The sequence below is a fragment of the Sparus aurata genome, chromosome 16 (assembly GCF_900880675.1).
Source record: "Sparus aurata chromosome 16, fSpaAur1.1, whole genome shotgun sequence".
Taxonomy (NCBI): Eukaryota; Metazoa; Chordata; class Actinopteri; order Spariformes; family Sparidae; genus Sparus; species Sparus aurata.
The window spans coordinates 8,577,630-8,595,830 of NC_044202.1; the positions used below are offsets into that span (position 1 = coordinate 8,577,630).

General features: G+C 45.1%; 1 protein-coding gene across 4 annotated transcripts in view; it reads left to right on the top strand.

Moving 5' to 3' along the window:
* The window catches only part of grin3ba (glutamate receptor, ionotropic, N-methyl-D-aspartate 3Ba), an 86,114-nt gene that overhangs the window by 41,756 nt on the left and 26,157 nt on the right, over positions 1–18,201 (top strand). For all 4 annotated transcript variants that reach the window (XM_030392116.1, XM_030392114.1, XM_030392117.1 and 1 more), the window contains exons 2-5: positions 5,768–6,468; positions 12,948–13,444; positions 14,426–14,697; positions 15,324–15,560. In XM_030392116.1, the coding sequence (XP_030247976.1) occupies positions 5,786–6,468; positions 12,948–13,444; positions 14,426–14,697; positions 15,324–15,560 (1,689 nt within the window). In that variant the 5' untranslated portion in view covers positions 5,768–5,785. The remainder of the gene's footprint in view (positions 1–5,767; positions 6,469–12,947; positions 13,445–14,425; positions 14,698–15,323; positions 15,561–18,201) is intronic.

Genomic DNA, 18,201 nt, shown 5'->3' on the forward strand with positions numbered 1-18,201 from the left:
TGACATGCCGGTAAAATATGAATGTGCTCAGTGGAGTGTTGTTGTTTTGGAGGGCTGCCCTGACCATGAGCTTTGTTTTCCCGGGCTGAATAGAGAGCTAAACAGCCATTCGGAAGGCTCAGGCAGCTGTCCACGCCGGTTGGATGTAGGGGTGAGGACAACACGAAAGCACACCCCGCTCTTTTTTTTCCCCAACAGCGCTTCGCTCGATGCAAACGATTCATGAGCGCGATGTTAAGCCCGAGCAGGGGCTACAGTGAGCATTCGCAATAAGTCAAGCTGCAGTGAATTAAAGAGATCCCTCGCCCGAAGCTGTAGAGGGAGGACGAGAGGAGATACTAGATTTTTTTCAAGGCTTCAGCTTACATGGTAGGCCTCTTTAGCCTGCCTGAACCACCAAGAGTGTCCACATGCACACGTGCACACATGCTCCGAGGTCCCACCTCCTCGCTTTTTGCTCCAACCTGCTACTAATAAGGTCTGAAATTGCAGGTGCTGCTGTTTCTTCTTTTGCTCTCTTTCTTTGTTCAGGGAAATCTTTTTTTTTTCCTCCCCTTTTTGGCAATGTGCATTGGGTTGCACACCTTCCAAGTGTTGATGCTGTTCTTATGGAGGCCTAAATAAGGAATGAGCTTAGTAACTGAGAGCTGCTCCCTCCTGTTCTGATTCAACGCACTCCTGTCGGTTTGCTTACTCCACATTGCCCGAAGATCCCTCTGGGTTTATGCTCGAGTATTCACACCACGGTGTGTTTGTACTGTATCTGTGTGTTCTTGCACTGCTGCCTGTGTGTGCTTGTTTGTTTGTGGCTCCTGCATGTGTGCCTATCTGCTGTCAGTGTCTGGGGGGTTTCGTTGCATGTATTTGTGCACATGCAGTGTATTTCAAAAACCTGAAAGTCTTTGGACCGCCACATCAAACGGGACTCTGGATTTCTGAAGAGGAGGCGGAGGTTCAGTTCAAGGCTCGTAATTTGCAGATGTGTTAAAAGGGGTATGGATTTTAAATTTTACACTGGAATAATGCTGACGTTCCTTCTAGCCATGCTTATCTTGCATCCTTAGTACGGAGTCTTTGTAACCCGTGCTTGCGGATGGAGCTTCTACCTGAGAAAAGAAAAAAGATAAGAGCATACACACAGAAATACACACACAAAAACGCACCCTGGAGGTCCGTACAGGTTGAAAACGTCGAGCTGCTTAGAGAAAACATCCATTACACTCCTAACCAAGCCTGAAAAAGACCTGTGTACTTTTGAAAAAACATCAACCTGGGTCTGGGATGACCTGAGCAGTAGAGCTGGACTCAGAGAGTACCATGGCTGACAGGATCAGGCCCGTTTGTGTTAGGCAGGTCCCTGCACACAGCACACACACACACACACATACACACACACACACACATACACATGTGTCTGTGTTTCTGTTGCCAACACTCTACAAAACTTTCAAGTCCCAGACAGCACAGCCGCCTTTTATCTTGTCTAGACTGTGACATCATTAAAAAAAAAAAAAGAAATTCTGCCAGCTTTCCTCTGGAGATCAAAAACCACTCAGGCTCCCTAAGGTTTGCAAAAAAAATGACATTTTAAATTCAAATGTCTGATAACAGCAGCAACAAAGTTGGCCCCGACCCAAGGCAAAAGCACGGGATGTCAAAAACAAACACAAAAATATTCAGGCAGCCCTCGTGGACTTGAAGATATGTCGTAAGCATTCATGCAAGTATGCAAACGTATGTGCAGAAACTGCACGCATACATTACAGCTGGCATGTCACATGGATAAACACTGTTGCTGCCAGCGTGCTTTTAAGACATGAAGGATTAAGCTGGAGTCATAACTGGCAGGGATTTTTATTGTTCTTGATGCACCGAAATGCCTCAAGATGCTTCATGTAGGATGTTGTCGTTGTTTGATTAAAGATCGTTTCAGCCTGTTTTTGAGTGCCAGTGCCCATAAAGAACATGAAGTGTGAATGTGTGTGTGTGTGAGAGAGAGAGAAGAAAGAGGAAAGAACCAGGGGCTGGCTGGCAGGAGGCTGTTTGTGGCTTACCATGAGTTGGCATCAGTAGCCAGCTCAAGAAGTGACCCACTGAGCCCAAACGGTGGTCAGTCAAAGACTTCCTCAATGAAGGAACCTGGTGATAGTTGGCTTAAGCAGGGATTCAGAATAACATCAGCCTTGGATTTAAATACGTTCAGTGTTGTTTGCACAGCGCTGCATTCTTTTTGCCAGAGCCCTCTGCATAGACTCCGCCACTACATCACCAAAATTGCCTCATTAATTTTTTTATTCGGTGGTGTTGTCAATCTGAATGCAGCCTCCCAGCTCTAGGAGCGAGACAAGTGGGCAGAATATCAGGCTTTCTCACTTCTACAGCTGCTCAACAATGTCGACTCACAGGATATACAGTATAAAACCCCTAATCTGAACCTGAAATTAAAGGGACAGTGTGTAACGATTTAAGTAATTTATTAACTCAAATCAACATCTTCGTTCATAAGTAAGTCCTCGTTGGTGTACAATTACCTCTGCCAACAATCTGACTTATCCTCCTGAGCAAAGAATTACCTATCTGAATATACATAGCACGGGCAAGCTCTATGGAGGCCGCCATGTCTTTCCGGTTTTAAAAAAACTATGGACTGCCGAGAGGGACACAAAGCACTACTTGGTACTACGTAGTAAGGCTAAACGTGTTTTCGCTCAGAGCTAGCTTGACTGCGGAACTGAGAGGGAGCTCAGCGAGTTGTATATATTTATAGCCCTAATAACTAACTACATCTTTACTTCATTACTTGAATCAGTAGAAATACTCGACACTGTTGGGAAAGAGTCCATATTTTGAAAATTAGTTATTTGTCCGTCAGGGCCGCCGTAGCTTCTGGAACGTCTCCAACGTCTTCAGAACGGGAGGGGTGAGCAAAGGAGTGTTGCAATGTAGAACCCCACAGCTAGATGGCGCTAAATACTTGCTATATTACACACTGTCCCTTTAAACAATGAAACACGTGTTGACATATTCCATATTTGCACAACCAATCAGAGCAACAAAGCGTTGGACATTGTCATCCAGAGAAGGAAGATAGCGAGAAATGAGAAATTTTGAATGACATGTACAAAATCTAGTGCCATGTGCGAGAGATTGTCGAGAGTAAGAAAGACTATAATAAGTACTGATGAAAAATACCAAAATGCCAAAATACGTCTTTGAGATACAGGCTACAAACTAGCAGTTAGCTAATGTTACACAACACACAGCTAACTCTTCTCTGCTATTGAGTGTAGACTTTTTTTTTCCATACGTTCACCCATCAGTCCAAAGTTTATACAGTTAGCTAGAGCTGCTACTTCAGCAGCACTCTGCTGCTCTGCGAGTGTGCTGCTCTGAGAAGCCAGAGTGAGCTCTAGTGCTCAGAGTGACTACTTACGAATGCAACCATAATCTACATTCTCCAAGTGCCCCTCTTAATGTACATTACTTTGAAGAAAGCTATGTAAATCACATTTGTGCATATAACCTACTCACTGTACATAGCAAAAAGGCTCATCGAACTTATGGCCATAATGTAATAAACACTCACATGCAAAGAGGCAACTGCAGTCGTAATCGGCAATAACTTCCAGTGATGTGCTTTTTTTAAAGTTTCATTGGGTCCACTTTGGTGCTTGTCATATTTGATTGCCCACAGAATTTTTGAATAATTCCTTTCACCACCACTCATAACAGCTGCATGCTTCCTGTTCTTATGGGCTGGAACTCATGACCCCGCGCGAAGGCTCATATCACCTTATCTCTCAGCTCCCACATCTGCCTCCCTCCTTCCACTCTAATTTGTTTTCCCTCCAAACAGCCACAATTACAAATACAACATGTTCAACGCTCCAGCGAGCTTTTATTATTATCCTCACGTCCTAACTCTTGAAGTAATTCTACTGTTGTGCTCATTGTGAGTCACACTGGATAAGAGAGAGCGGCTAAACGCCTCAAATGTAAATGAAATTCTCAAAGATTCTCTCAAAAAGTCAAGCAAATTAGAAGTTAGCTGTAATTTGTCAAGGCAAGAGAAATAATATTTAAAAAATTAACGCTGGTGGTAAAACAGCTGACACAGCTGTGGGATGTGCACAGATGATGATTATTATAATTAATTAGACAATGATATATTTATCAAGATTCTGTTTCTGGTTTTCTAACAAGCTGCGTTCACTGGGAGCAAAACTTACAGATTTGTGTTCGTGTTGCACACTCATCGGCTGTTTGCACTTGTCACTGCCATGTGTAGTTAGCTCAGCAGCACAGTACAGCCATACATTAAATATGAATGTATGCCGACATGTTAAAGGATATATGCCACAGATGGATCCCACCAAGAGAGACTCAGAATGAGAGCAGATATAGATTTACATACTAATTCCTTCCAGCTGCCTCACGGCTCTGTTTTGATCCGCTATCGCCACTTTTTGAGTCCTTTGACAAAATATGCATGATGTTAGTTTCGGCGCTGGCGGTAATATGCTGAATAATGCTCACACCTGTAGCAGGCACCACCTGACTATCTCTATTCCCCCGGGCCACCCGCTGCCGTCTCGCCACCCCACCTCCACCATCTTCCCGGCCCCCCGTCGAGTTCAAACGACGAGGCCCACCTTCACGCACACACTCCAAGGCTCTCTCAGGAGGATAAATACGTACACTTCATTAATTCATCCGTGTCTTTGCAGACTTCAGTCAAACAATTTTTTTCTTACTCTTATGGGACTCAAGGACTTTTGCGCAGAGGGCCCGCTCTGTTTACCTTGTACTCCCGGGTGGGATATTTCCATTTGAATGAAAGTGTGTGGGTTGCAGTTCTGTTTAAAGATCTCATCTTCAGACAAACATGTGAGTGTGCAAGTTTCTCGTCAAATGCTGTATATACCTGCATTGATTTACAGTATATAATGTACAAATTTAATTAAGTACTATATGTGTGTTTTTTGTGCATAATTACAGAGACTCTGGAAAACGTATATGCATTTGTGCCAGAGGGTGTTTAAGAGCGCAGTGTGTCATGCATATGTATCATTTAAGTTCAGTCAGGTGCCGCAAATCTTAAGTCATGTTAAGACAAACTTTGAGGTCTCCATACAAAAGCAGAAAACCCCCCCACAACCTTGCCTGGAGCACAGCTAGGATGAAAAATAGATAGAGGCCCCAAAGGAAGGAAGGGGGTTGGTCCATCTGTGAGCTGCATTCAAGGACAACAGTGTTATCCATTTTGGAACAGTATGAAACAAGCCAGTGTCTTCAGTGGGGTTTGGAAATGAGGGCTTCTGGACGAACTGTGGATGGTACTGTTGTGTTGCCAAGCCAACTGTGATGTTGCAGATTAGATGCGAATCATTGACTCCTTGTTTGTATCGGCGCGACTCTTCTCATCCAGAGTGAGAGATAATGAACGAATGCGACTGATTGTTTCTGATCATTGTTGTTGTGGTGAATTACTGCAACAAGAGGGATTGTTTTGCAGCACTCCGGCGCTCATAAAAGCTGTGTTATTCAGCCCCGAGGTGTTGGGGTTTGGGTATATCTGTTTATCTCTGTTTTGATCTTGTTTTTTTCCCTTTTCTTTTATCCCTTTCTTCTCTCCATTTCTGTCCTGTCTTCCTCCATCACTCCCCTTTTGTTTTTTTAACTTTCTCGCTTCTCTTTTCTTTCATTCTTTGTGCACTATTTTCTTCTTCCATTCAACCCTTCTTCTCCCTCCTGTCCTCTTTGATAGAACCGATTCCATCTGCAGATGTCGGCCCGAGTGCCTCCATCAACCCTGGGCAGCCTGCTGCTGACGGTCCTGCAGGGGAAAGAAGGGGACAGGGACAGGGGAAGCCGAGGGGAAGGCAGCTGGGGAGGAGCGGCTGTGATCTGCCCCGGATGGGAAGAAGGAGGCGACGGGTTGCTGTCTCACCTGCAGACCCACAGTGGTGCTTCCTGGCATTTGTGGGACATTATCAACCTGACCCGCATCTCGGGGGGTGGGGATAGGAGAGGAGATACGAGCGCAGAGAGGAGGGAGGATCAGAGGGAAGAAGAAGCTTTGAAGATCCTCTCCACTCGTTTCCTGCGCTCCCCCTCTCCCATCTCCTCTGTCCTCCTCCTGGGCTCTGACCCCGAGTGCGTCGCCTCGGTCCTGCGGGCTGCCCAGCGCCTTGCTCCATCACTGCCAGCACTGCAGTGGATCATGGGATATCCCTTGTCTCCAGATTCGCTCCACACTCTCGGAGGCCCCCTTGGACTGTTGGCCTACGGGGAGGTCGGACGCAAGCCAATCAGCTTCTACATCCGGGATGCTTTGCAGCTGATTGGCCGCGCGGTCACTGCGGCAACCATGGTGAGGCCGGACTTGGCACTGGTTCAGAACATGGTGAACTGTTACGACAAACCAAACCGACATGAGCTGCCTTCTTCGGGACAATATCTGGCCAGGTATACGCACAGATGTATCACACACTACAGATAAAACAACAAGTTCACTCAAATTACAAAGAAATATGCTCTGATCTAGCAGTATCTAACCACATTTTTTAGAGGTACAGATCAAAATTATGATTATCAGAAAGACCAAAGTTATAATGCATTTTTTAGCCCCACTGGTGATTTTAGCACTCCCTAGCTATGTTACAACATGAATTTGTATGGTACTCCATGTCATGACGCGCAACACAAGGTAACAAGTGCCAAGCTTAAAGGTCTTTCTGTTTCATCTAACGTCAGCCAGACCCCAGCTTAGGAAAGTCTGACTAACCGCATGTACACTGCTGGTACAAAGTGTGCAATTGGGCACTTATTCCCTCCCCTTTCTTCCACTATCTGTGTGTACTGTTGGCAAAACCCCCATCGCTACATGAAACAAGAACAACCATCTTCAATCTATCAACGTATACCGTACTCAAACCCTAACCCTGCACAAACCTAAACAAGCTAGCAGGTGTTTAAGACACTTTAATGCTAGTGCTCACCTCCCTACATGCAGACTGAGTTTCTCTGACACTATTTTGCAGAGGCATCATTGCTGCATCCTGGGTTGAACACCGATTGCGATCGGTTTGAAGATACACAAACAACCCAGAGTGCCCCCCCACCACCACCACCACCACCACCAAACTGATAATAGGTGCAGCCAGACCTTTCTCAAGTGCTGACACAGTGCTATGGGGATAGCTCTAATTAAGCAAGACTACATGTAGGATGTCCAAAACACCACCTGTACAGGAGCTGGATGCCTAATGACTCAGCGGTTTAATGGCAGCAAGCTAGGATAACTAATTTTCACTTTATTTACTTTTTTCTTACAAAGAGATCAAGGCATAACAAAAATGCTGAATATTATAATCCACATACTGTTGACACGTTTAGGGTAGACGTGTGTGTGTTGTTTAGTTGAGCCTACCAAAGACAAATGAACACAGAACCATACTAACTTCATGCTTAAGGTCAGGAGCAAGGTCAGATCCAGAGCTTTACCCTGCAGCTGGAGATTTGTGCAAAAAACACTCCAACCCAGTGGACTTGCACCTCTTCAAAATGCTAAATATTATGCTTCAAGCGAAATTGGGATTAGTAGTGGTCTGTCAGGGCTGAACCTCAAATAGTCTCTATTACCTCTGCAGCCAATAGGCCAACCGGTCACTTGAAGGTCCCAAAAGTGAACACGTTTTAACCCTCCAAAATGATATATGGAAGACACTGATGACGGCAGTTTGATTCCTCTGGTCACACCACTAAATATCTGTAAGCTCGTTAACTTTCTGAGTGACATGTTGGCATTTCTCTGAGCAGTTGCTGGCTCCACTTGTGGTACTGTACGCTTCGGTTGCTGCCCTTGTCTGTCCTCTGCACCGCGGGGGCGGCGGCTTCCGAATAGCACTGTCACACTGGGGGTGGGGAGGAGGTCTTTATGGCATACAGATGCACAGACTGACACCAGATAGTTTTTGTCTGTTTCTCTCCGCCGTTGCCGGCACTTCAATCCCTGCAGCTTTTAAAAGGAGGCCTCTGACAGCTCTCACGCGCTCTGTCAAGGTGCGGCTGGTGATAACGCGTACAGACACACGCGCGCGCGTGCGCACACACACACACACACACCAGAAAAAGCATATTGAAATACATATGAAACTATTTCACTTAAAGCAGAAAAACTAAATCCTTACGTTTGTACACAGCAAAAAAAAAAAAAAAAAAAAAACTCAGACATAACAACACCTCTTAAGCCATATGTGGCTGATACTGAGTGATGCACTGAAGCGGCGTGCCACAAACTCACTCCAAAGTTAAATATCTCTGCTCTGGCAGTTGACATGATTATTTCTCAAACGGTGCACTGGATAAAACAGCGTGTATCTAACTTCATGTGGTCGCGTGGCACTGACTGAGAGAAGGATTTGTGGTTTGAGCAGGGCCCACAGCAAATATTGAACACACACAGCGTCTGCCAGCTGAGAGTGATCATCAACACCACCCACATAATCACAAGCTGGATTCTCACAGTGTTCCTTCCTTCTGCAGTTTAGTAGAGCCTTGGGATGCCAGAGCAATTTGGCATGGAGGGCCAGAGGCTAAAAAACAAGTGGGTTACAAAGCATTATTGTACATTAGGTTTATTGGCTTTCATGTGATTAAAATACTAATTTTTAGCCACGCTAGCAGGTACAGCTGTGCGTTTATTAGATTTTCCGATGAAGGCAAAATTAATAGCTGTAACTATTTTGACAATCAGTGAATCATTTCAGTCAGTTTTCTAGCAAAGATATTAAACATTTACTGGTTCCAGCGTCTTAAATGAAGAATCTGATGATTTTCTTTGTGATTTATGAAAGCAAGTGAAGAGTAGTTGTGTTTTAGACTGTTGGCTGGAAAAAAGAAGCCATTTGGAGACGTCGCTTTGGGACTTAGGCAAAACCATTTCTTTGATAGTCCTCAGAGGATGAAGCCTACTATTTGGTTAGCTACTGACTTTTCTTTTAGTCTGAACAAGAGGTGAACATTTGCATTTTAAGTGGAGTCTTTTTATGATATGAACAACAAAGAAATCAATCACCCCCTTTCAACCGAGGTGAATCAAGTGCTGGTTCTGGGCCAGTGCTAGTGCTGGTTTGGAGTATGTTCAACCTGCAAAGAAACGGTTTGCTTTCCCAGTCACTGTATACGCCCCCAGTTTCCCAGCATTGCTCGGAACAACTATGGCAAACTACATCTCCTCTTTATAAGTGTTGCTCCTGGCTTTGCATGCCTACATTGGCATCCAAGCATGACTGGTCTTCGCACAACTGTTGCTCCGATTTGCCTTCCATTGCGAAAAGCATTTGCTTATTCTCCCATGGATAAGCAAGAACATGCTACACTAGTACTGGTTTTTAAATACGGTGATCAAAAGTGGTTTGGGTTTTACTCTCTGCTTCAAGAGTAGGCACCGGCTCCGAACCAGCACCTGAACCGCCTGGATCGAAAAGGGATAAATAAGTTATGCTTTTAAACTCACTCCAACTTTGTCAGGAATCCATCGAAAGTAACAATTTTGTCTGTGGTGGGCCAATTAGGACATAGTCTAGACTATCAGTATAGGCTATTTATAATGGAGCCCTCCGCAATATAGTGTCAGTGACCTTTGTTCCTGGCCTGCGAGAGGCTGATAAAAGAGGTTGTTCTATCGCACTATTCAACCAGGTCCAGGTAGACTCCATGCCCTCTAGTGTACTCCCCGATTCTTATCCCTCCCCTAGAACCGCCAGACATGCCATTGCTCCGGAGAGCTCTAACAAAGCTGAAGGAAGGGAGAGACTTCCACAAGGAAAAGGCAATTAACAGCTCAATAGCCCAAGGGACTGAGCGAGGACGGCAGGGAGGGAGAACGGATGTCTGGAGATATAAGCAACATGGGGAGGCGTGAGGGAAGAAAAGAGCTAAAAAAACTGCACCGATATTAGTGTTTCTGATTCAAGGCAGCGGAGCAGAGCAAAGATATGACAAACCAGCCACTTTTGATGTATTTCTTCCAAATGTCCAGAATCCAAAAAAAGCTTCCCTGGGTGCTTATTCCCAAAAATACATAAGAGAGAAGGGAAAAAGTAGTCAAAGACAAACGGATAGATGAAAGAGGGGGGAAGTAGGAAACGGTTATGGGAAGATAGAAATAATATCAAAGAAAAAGGGAGAAGAGACTCATACGGGATAGGATGTGAGCGGGGTGGAAAAAAGAAGAAGAGAGGGGGAATTGGTAGAGGGTTTGTTGTTATCGGAGTGAGATCTGCCAGTCAGTGGCATCTCACTCGACACTGCTGCCACGCTGATTCCATCTCCCCGGAAGAGATTAAAACCACTGAAACAAGCATGCCTCGTATCATCCCAGACAGACAATGACGGAGGGAGTAAACTTTCCTCCAAAACTAAGAGGAGATGGAGCGATAAGGGAGTGAGACGCATGCCCGGGACTCTCTTATAGAGTCATCATTTACCGGCCACTCTGCTGACATTTACTCCCAGAGTGCGTAAACCAGGGGCCAGGTGTTGCTGAGAGGACGCCATCCCTCTCTGACACAGCTGGGCGACTTATCAACCTGCTTTGACATCCACCGTCATTCTCTGAATGCAGCCTCTGGCCCGGTGCACCACAACAAAACCGCAAAACAACCCATAACTAAAAAAAAAAAAAAAAGTGGCGCTGCTTGAATGCGTGCTGTACTTTTCCCTCCCCGGCTCTTATCTCCGTATCTCGCACTCCTAATCTCACGTTTTTTATCTCTGGGCAAGAATCCAAAAATGTCACAAAACTGCGGAAAAAAGGAGGGCCTCACACTCCTCTGCACGGATACGAGATGCAGAGTGAGGCGTATGGTTAAGTCTTTTGTGGCCAGCCGCAGCCACTACAGTAATAGTATATGAGTCTGGAGTGGGTTGGCTTGATGAATCTGCTGTCTGTGGGATATGATGATTCAGCCGCGCTATTACCATGAGTGATTTCAGCTCAAGGCAAGGCTAGCACTTCCGCTTTATGGTCACAGAGACAGAGGGAGCTACTGATGAGGAAACATAAGTTAACGGGAGAATGGTACGGGAATGACTTTGAAATCAGAGGCATTTTTAATCAGCCTCGTGAGAGTTATGGCGCCAGAAACGGGTTTATAAATTGATATTGCGCCGTTCGAGTATATTCCAATGTGGAGAGAATGAACAACAGCACGAGCAGAATACAAATAAAGTCTAACAACGATTCACATGTTGTATCTTCCTATGTGTGGCGCAGACGGGCTTTATTTCAGGCTCGACTTGGAGGTGAGGTTAATGACCCTCATGATCAATTTAGTCATTTCATTTTTACTTCGCCTGCCCCATATTTAATGCAGAAAGTTCTCCTGCAGCAGCTACATTATATGCTCATCAATTCAACATAGGGCGAAAGAAAAAAGAAGAGTGAATAAAACAAAGAGCAAGAGGAAAAAAGGGCCACGTTTCTGCTCTGCGTTGAGAACGGGCTATGACTTAACCAACCTTTTCTATTAACAGAAGGGAAAACTTGCCATTTCTTGCATTGACCCAGACGTAATCAACAGTCACCGCACGGTTCAGCACCCATACCGGATGCAGTGATCCCTGCATACTTTAACATTTAAGCAACCCCTCGTACAATTTTCCCTGACCTCCTGACAATCCCCCACTAATCAAGACATGATCAAACGTTACTTGTACGCCTTCACATTGAGACGTCACCTGACGACATCCGCGTGATCAAATGCCAAGACATGAGCCAACAATCCCCGCGTGGTTCAAGAGGCCAGGGCAGATTTATGTGCGGACTGGGACTGCTCCTTATAATGTATTCTGCCGTAAGGACCGATGCCACCAGGCGAGTGAGACGAATAGCAATGACTCTCTGTATGGACTGGCAGATATGAGGGGACCCTCACTGCACTGCATTAACTTTTAATTATAACTTTCTGGGAGATGCAATTACCCATCTGAGACTGGACTTGCAAAAGCTCCACAACCAGACCATGCCTGTCTGCACCATCGTTTGTAACTTACTTCTTGCTTTTTTCCCAGTTTTTCTAATTTGTTTCTCAACCGGCTAGTTTAGTGATGTGTATTTTTGATGGACTATATTTCTGTGGCTTTATTATAGAGAAATGTTCTCACTGCTTGTCTTATCTTAAGTCATCCTTGAGCTAGGAATCCTATCTTCTAATTACTGAAGCTGTTCCTGAACTCATGGCTGTTTTCTGTCTTATCTCAGACCTTGTTCCTCAAGAATCATAACTAAAACTGTAAACTCAATACTTCAGAGAGCACTTGTACTGTGTCCGTGTTTAGAATGCACCCAAAAACTGCCTGTCTTTCCTCGCTATAAAAGACAGGTTTTCAATTTTAGCTTCACTTAGTCAGAGGCATTAGGCTTATTATGTTGGTAGAGAAACAAATATAGCCTCAACCCTTTAATACATGGAATGGAAAATTTAAAGCTATCAGTTTAAGATGAGTGTTCGCCCCTCCAACAGGCTAACACCAGCGCTAACTTCCCCAACAGTCATTGTTTGAGCAGCCTTCCAATCCAAATAATTCAGTGTTAATGTTGTTCCTCGTCTTCCCTGTCATTTTCATACATAAATACACACAGTAAAGGGGTTTAGAGCTATTTAGGACAGGGTCTATGCCAGCCTAATATGATTTGTCAGTTAAGACAGTTCTGTAACAACTAAACTCTTATCCTAGGATAAGTTAGGGTTTTATTTCCCAAATGCAGTTCTAACAAATGTTTCTCTAAATTCTAAATGGCATCCTAACTGAGATAGGATAGTGTTTGAAGTTTCCTTAATGGGGCCCGTGAACTGCAATAACCCAGTATTGATCTTGCATTGTTTCTCACTTTAGTTGCCTCCTGCTTATTGTTTGTCTCTCTCTCTCTGTCCCTCGAGGTTTCTCTCCAACACTTCCTTCACTGGGGCCACAGGCCTCATCCAGGTGGATGCTGGCCTCTCTCGGGTCTTATCCTCTCAGCTGTTCCACGTATGGAGCCTGAAGAGGGGCGCTCTTGGCCAGCCGGCCTGGGTGACTGTGGGCCAGTGGACCAGGGGCAGGCTGGAGTTAGAAGGGGGGATCCTGGGACTTGTGGGAGGGTTCAGGAGCAGCCAGGGACAAGGTCTTGGAGCCGGAGTGAGAGGAGGGGACGGCCAGGGGGACGGTAACGTAGGAGGGCGCTGGAGGCCGGGACTCTCCGTTGAGGGACACCGCCTGAGGGTGGTGACACTTGTGGAACATCCGTTTGTCTTCACACGGGAAGTAGACGACGATGGCTTGTGTCCAGCTGGTCAGCTCTGTCTGGACCCCAGAACCAACCGATCTGACCTAATCCACAGCCTCTTCAACCAACTGCACAACCCAAATGCGACAACTACGGAATGGGACGGTACTGGTGAGTTTTGATGTGAAATAAATACTGTTGTACCATAAACATTTTAACTTGTAGGGGCATATGCATTAATTCTAATTTCTGAAAACTCGGAGCTTCTCTTATGTAAACACTCAGATCTCTGGGCTTAGATCTCATCGCTATGTCACTGGCCACATCTCCTCCACTCCTCCTCAAGGCTGAAGTGGATTTTAGAAGTAAAATCAATAAAGGATCATGGCTGGTCAGTCCGGTTTAAAAATATACCTGGTGCAGTGTCAAGGGCTTAGGTCTACATCTCGGCTTCATGAGTGAAGAGGATTAAAGGCGGTAAATCAATAAGAGATCAAGACTAGCATGTCAAAGAACTACAGGTACTACATCTCTGAGTAAGAAGACTACTCAACCAACAGCCTACTGTAAGGCAGTGAAATATACAGTCAGGCATCAAACTTTTTTTACTCACTTTTTTTAGCAGATGGCCAACGGAAGACAGCTAATAGGAGCCGGCATCTTTTGGACAATGCAGGAATTGAGGAGAGTAGATGGGTTTTTATTTCTGTAGCCAGTGTTTCAAGAGCGAGAGAAAAAATGTGATTGCATATTCTTCTTGGGTGGAGATAGTGCAGTGATTTGTGCCAAATTTCAAAAGTAATTGGCACATTGATTTATGGAGTTTGTAAAAAGGTTTGGCAGAGAAATGTAAATTGCGAAAATTGTCGGAAAGTGTTAATGTTTATGTTGTAGTTTGTCAATCTTGTCAACTCCTTTAGCTGTGACAAGCAGCCCTATTGCCTATCGTTGGTCGAGGAGCCTATAACAAACAGTTGGGTAACTTCTAAACAGATTCCAGTAAATTGTTATTGTTTGATAATCACCTATAAGGGGTCATTGCGAAAATGTTTGCATATTGCCCAATATATCGTTATCGCAATTTCTTACGCATTAGCAACTGATAAGAACACCAAATTGGACCGATTCCCCATCAATGTTTTTCCCCGTCAGAGCTACCAGAAGACCTCAGGAAGTGCTGCTACGGGTACTGCATCGACCTCTTAGAGAAACTCGCAGAGGACATGGGTTTCACCTTCGACCTCTATATTGTGGGCGACGGGAAGTACGGGGCCTCGAGCGGGACGGGACGCTGGACGGGACTTGTCGGGGACCTGCTGAGCGGAACGGCTGACATGGCTGTCACCTCCTTCTCCATCAACTCTGCCAGGAGCAGAGTCATCGATTTTACCTCACCCTTCTACTCCACCAGCTTGGGCATTCTGGTACGTTCACTTGAAGTCGTTTTAAGTTTGCACTGCACAGTTTGTACTTTAATGATGGCAGAAGACACGGGGCCATGTCCTAAAAAATATATACTGCATTTTGAGTCTGGGGCAGCATCACAATCTGCAGTGTTGCTTTGATTTGTCAGTCTCTCTCTCTCTCTCTATCTAGGCCTTTTTCAGCATGATTTGATGATGTGGTCTGCAAATACTTAGTTCCGCCCCTATGCCCTTCTCACCCGGTCTTCTGGTGAGGGAGAGGAGATCATTAGTTGTGTGTAATTAGTTTTCTCGAGTTTTACTGCAAACATATTAATTCTGAAAGTTGAAAAGGAACGACAGTTTAAGATAGTAGGAGTTTGAGAAATTTGCCGTCTGGGCAGAGTCAAACATGCTGCTTACACTTTGATTGGTTAACATGTTCCCCCTGTGCCTCGCAAACTGAAATTAACAAAATGAGATGAAAAACTAAAACTGCTATTTGAAAAAGGGATTTCTTATCCCTTTGCAAAAGCTAACTGCCCTTGGTAAGAGAAGTTTACTGACAAACTGGAGGTTGAATTGCAATCTCAATTTGCTCAAAATACATCAAGCCCGTTTCTTGGATTTGTTTTTTGTCTTACCAGGTTCGTAGCCGGGACACTGCAGCCCCCATCGGAGCCTTTATGTGGCCTCTCCACTGGTCCATGTGGGTGGGGATTTTCGTCACGCTACATCTCACCGCGCTCTTCCTCACCTTGTACGAGTGGAACAGTCCCTTCGGCATGACACCCCATGGCAGGAACCGGCTGCGTGTGTTCTCCTACTCCTCCGCCCTCAATCTCTGCTACGCCATACTGTTTGGACGCACTGTCGCCACCAAGGTAAAGTAGCTCGCCGCTGTGTGATAAATAGGCATCACGCCGGGTGGGGCAGGGAATTGAAATTGCAGTGAAAGGGAGGAGGGGGGTGCGCATTATGGGAAAGAGTACACAAACAATAAGGGTGAGTCGAGAGAGGAAGTTAGAGGAGAAAGAGGCATGGAGACAGATGATAGAGATGGCTGGGGAGTGGAAAAGATGGATAGGGGAGAGGTTAAGAAGGTAGGCAGTGATGAAGTGCAGAGGTACAGGGAGGATAATGCACATACAGGGAGGGAGAGGGGAAAGGGTAAGTGGGCCGACAGAGATTGAAGGAGTTATGGCGAGGATGATGGGGATGGATGAAGGTGGAAAGGGAGTGACCCAGTAGAGGTTAACTCCCCGAAGTAGTCAGATTCAAAGTTGAAAACAAGAAGGCAGGTGGAAGGGGGGGGCTGGAAAGGTGAGAGTGGAGACCGGGAAATGGGTTTCAAAAAGAAGTTAATGGGGAGGTTGACAGGAAGATGGTGAGAAAAGGTTGAAAGGGTAAGTGGGCAAGCAGAGACGAGAAAAGCAACAGCAGTGAGGGTGACGTGGAGGTGGGCAGACAGAGGATGATGTAAATGGGGGAGAACAAGTGGGTGGCCAGAGTTTGGGGAGCCAGGCAGTGAAGGTCAGCAGGTAGTATGAGACAAAAATGTGTGAGACGAGTGATCACCAAAGACAAATGGATGTCAGAGCCTCAGGCAAATCTGTCGATTAGGAAACACGTAGCCAGATGAAAAACAATCCCTTTCCTTCTCCGAGTAAAGACATTGAATGTACCTTTGCAGTAACATCATTCTTTAGAGCTCAGATTTGATTGCCAGGTTTGACTGATCGTGTCACACCCACGGTCACACTGCCGCACATACCCAGCAACAATGACAAACAACTGTCCCCTGCGTTCTTTGCTTTTTAAGCAGCCAAAATCCATCATTATGATAACTTATGCTTGCTTCTCAAATTCATGCAGCACATGCAGATAAATATCTGGAACATCATTTGCTTGAAATTATTCCTGTCTAGTGAGTATGCACCCCATAATAATATTTCTTAAAGTGCACACTCACACTGTGTCCCTAAGGGATGCGGTGCAAACGACTTGGCCGGAATGGAGGCAACGTGATTAGAGAGACCTTGCTGTAACTGAAAGGTCACAGGTTTGATCCTCGCGACTGGCAATGTGTCAATTAACAGGTTGTGTCCATTAGCAGCCTTGCGACCTGTTAAAAAATGCCCTTGAGCAACACTCTGACCTCGATCTGCTGGTTCAGAGCCAAAGAGTCGTGATCATTTAGGCTATGGGAAAGACAGGGGGCAAATAGATTGATTGCTAACGATATCTTCTTTTGCGGGGAGTGAGTGATTGCAGTGTTGCAGTTTTAATAAGATTGAGCCGATATAAAATTTAAAATGTTAAGTCTTCAAAACAAATCATAGTTTCCTAAACTAAAAAATACAGGAGCATTTCTTCTGAGGCTAGGAATCGAGTCAAGTCAAGATGACGGTGTAAGTTTTTGGGATGATAGGTTAAGTAGGCAGGGAGGTTAAATATTAATTCAGCACTCACAAAGTCACTGTGTAGTGTTTCCTCACTGTTCAAAAGCTGCTCCTGGTTAGTAAGTGATATAACAAGTCTCTGCAACACAGTACATAAAGTCAAAACTCGTATTTCTTGGCATTCTGTCGATAGTTTGTTAATTTTTGAATGTTTTAAACTCAAGTTCTCACACATTGCACCTTTAACACTTCAGCTATCCGACCAGTGCACTCGTGTTACGCTTACAAAACATTAGCTGATGTGGTCAAAGCCTTTTTGTGATTTAGCGTTATTAAAACATCAATGAGCATAAAGTCATAGGTCTTCCCCTGTCACCATCGTAAACCACCCCAACTCATGAGCTATAACTTCTAGGGGTAGCAGGCATAGCAACTCTGTCTGAGGGGGACGGGGCTACAATTGCATTTGGCGCGTAAGCATTATTAGAATTTCCTGGGGATAGCTTCTAAGCACATTGTGAAATGAGGTGTGCGTTCGTAAATAGTCGCTCCCAGAGAACAGCAGAGTGCACTCCGGGCCTCTCAGTCTGAGGAGACGGAGCAGAGGAGCGCCAAGAGCAGTTAGTCGGAATGGCAGTCCTGGCTAAATGTAGCTTCTGAGAGACTGAGGGGTGGATTAACCGAAATAGTTCGACTCGCCTGAGTAGAGATGAGTGATACTTTCTGAGGGGGAAATGCATACATTGGAGCAGCAAGGGCACCCTGATCATTATACCATCACCATGGTGCAAAGAAGAATGTTTCAAATTGTCCTATAGTTCACGTTTCCTCAAAAAAAATAATGCTATCGTAGAATTTCTCGCTTACATTGTGCATGCCTCCGTCCCTCGATCCACCAGCTAATTATGGAGAGTTCGCAACATCCGGAACGCCTTCATAACAACGGGTTACAACCTTGTTTGTATAATTAATGTCTCATTAATCTCCAGCCCTTAAAAAACACACTCGAAATTCATCTCTTTTTCTTCTGTTAAGTGGATTTTAATTGGTGGCGTAAATAAATGATCACTGTGTTCAGGTGGATTCATTCCCCTCGGCATGCAATTTCACGGAAAAGATATTT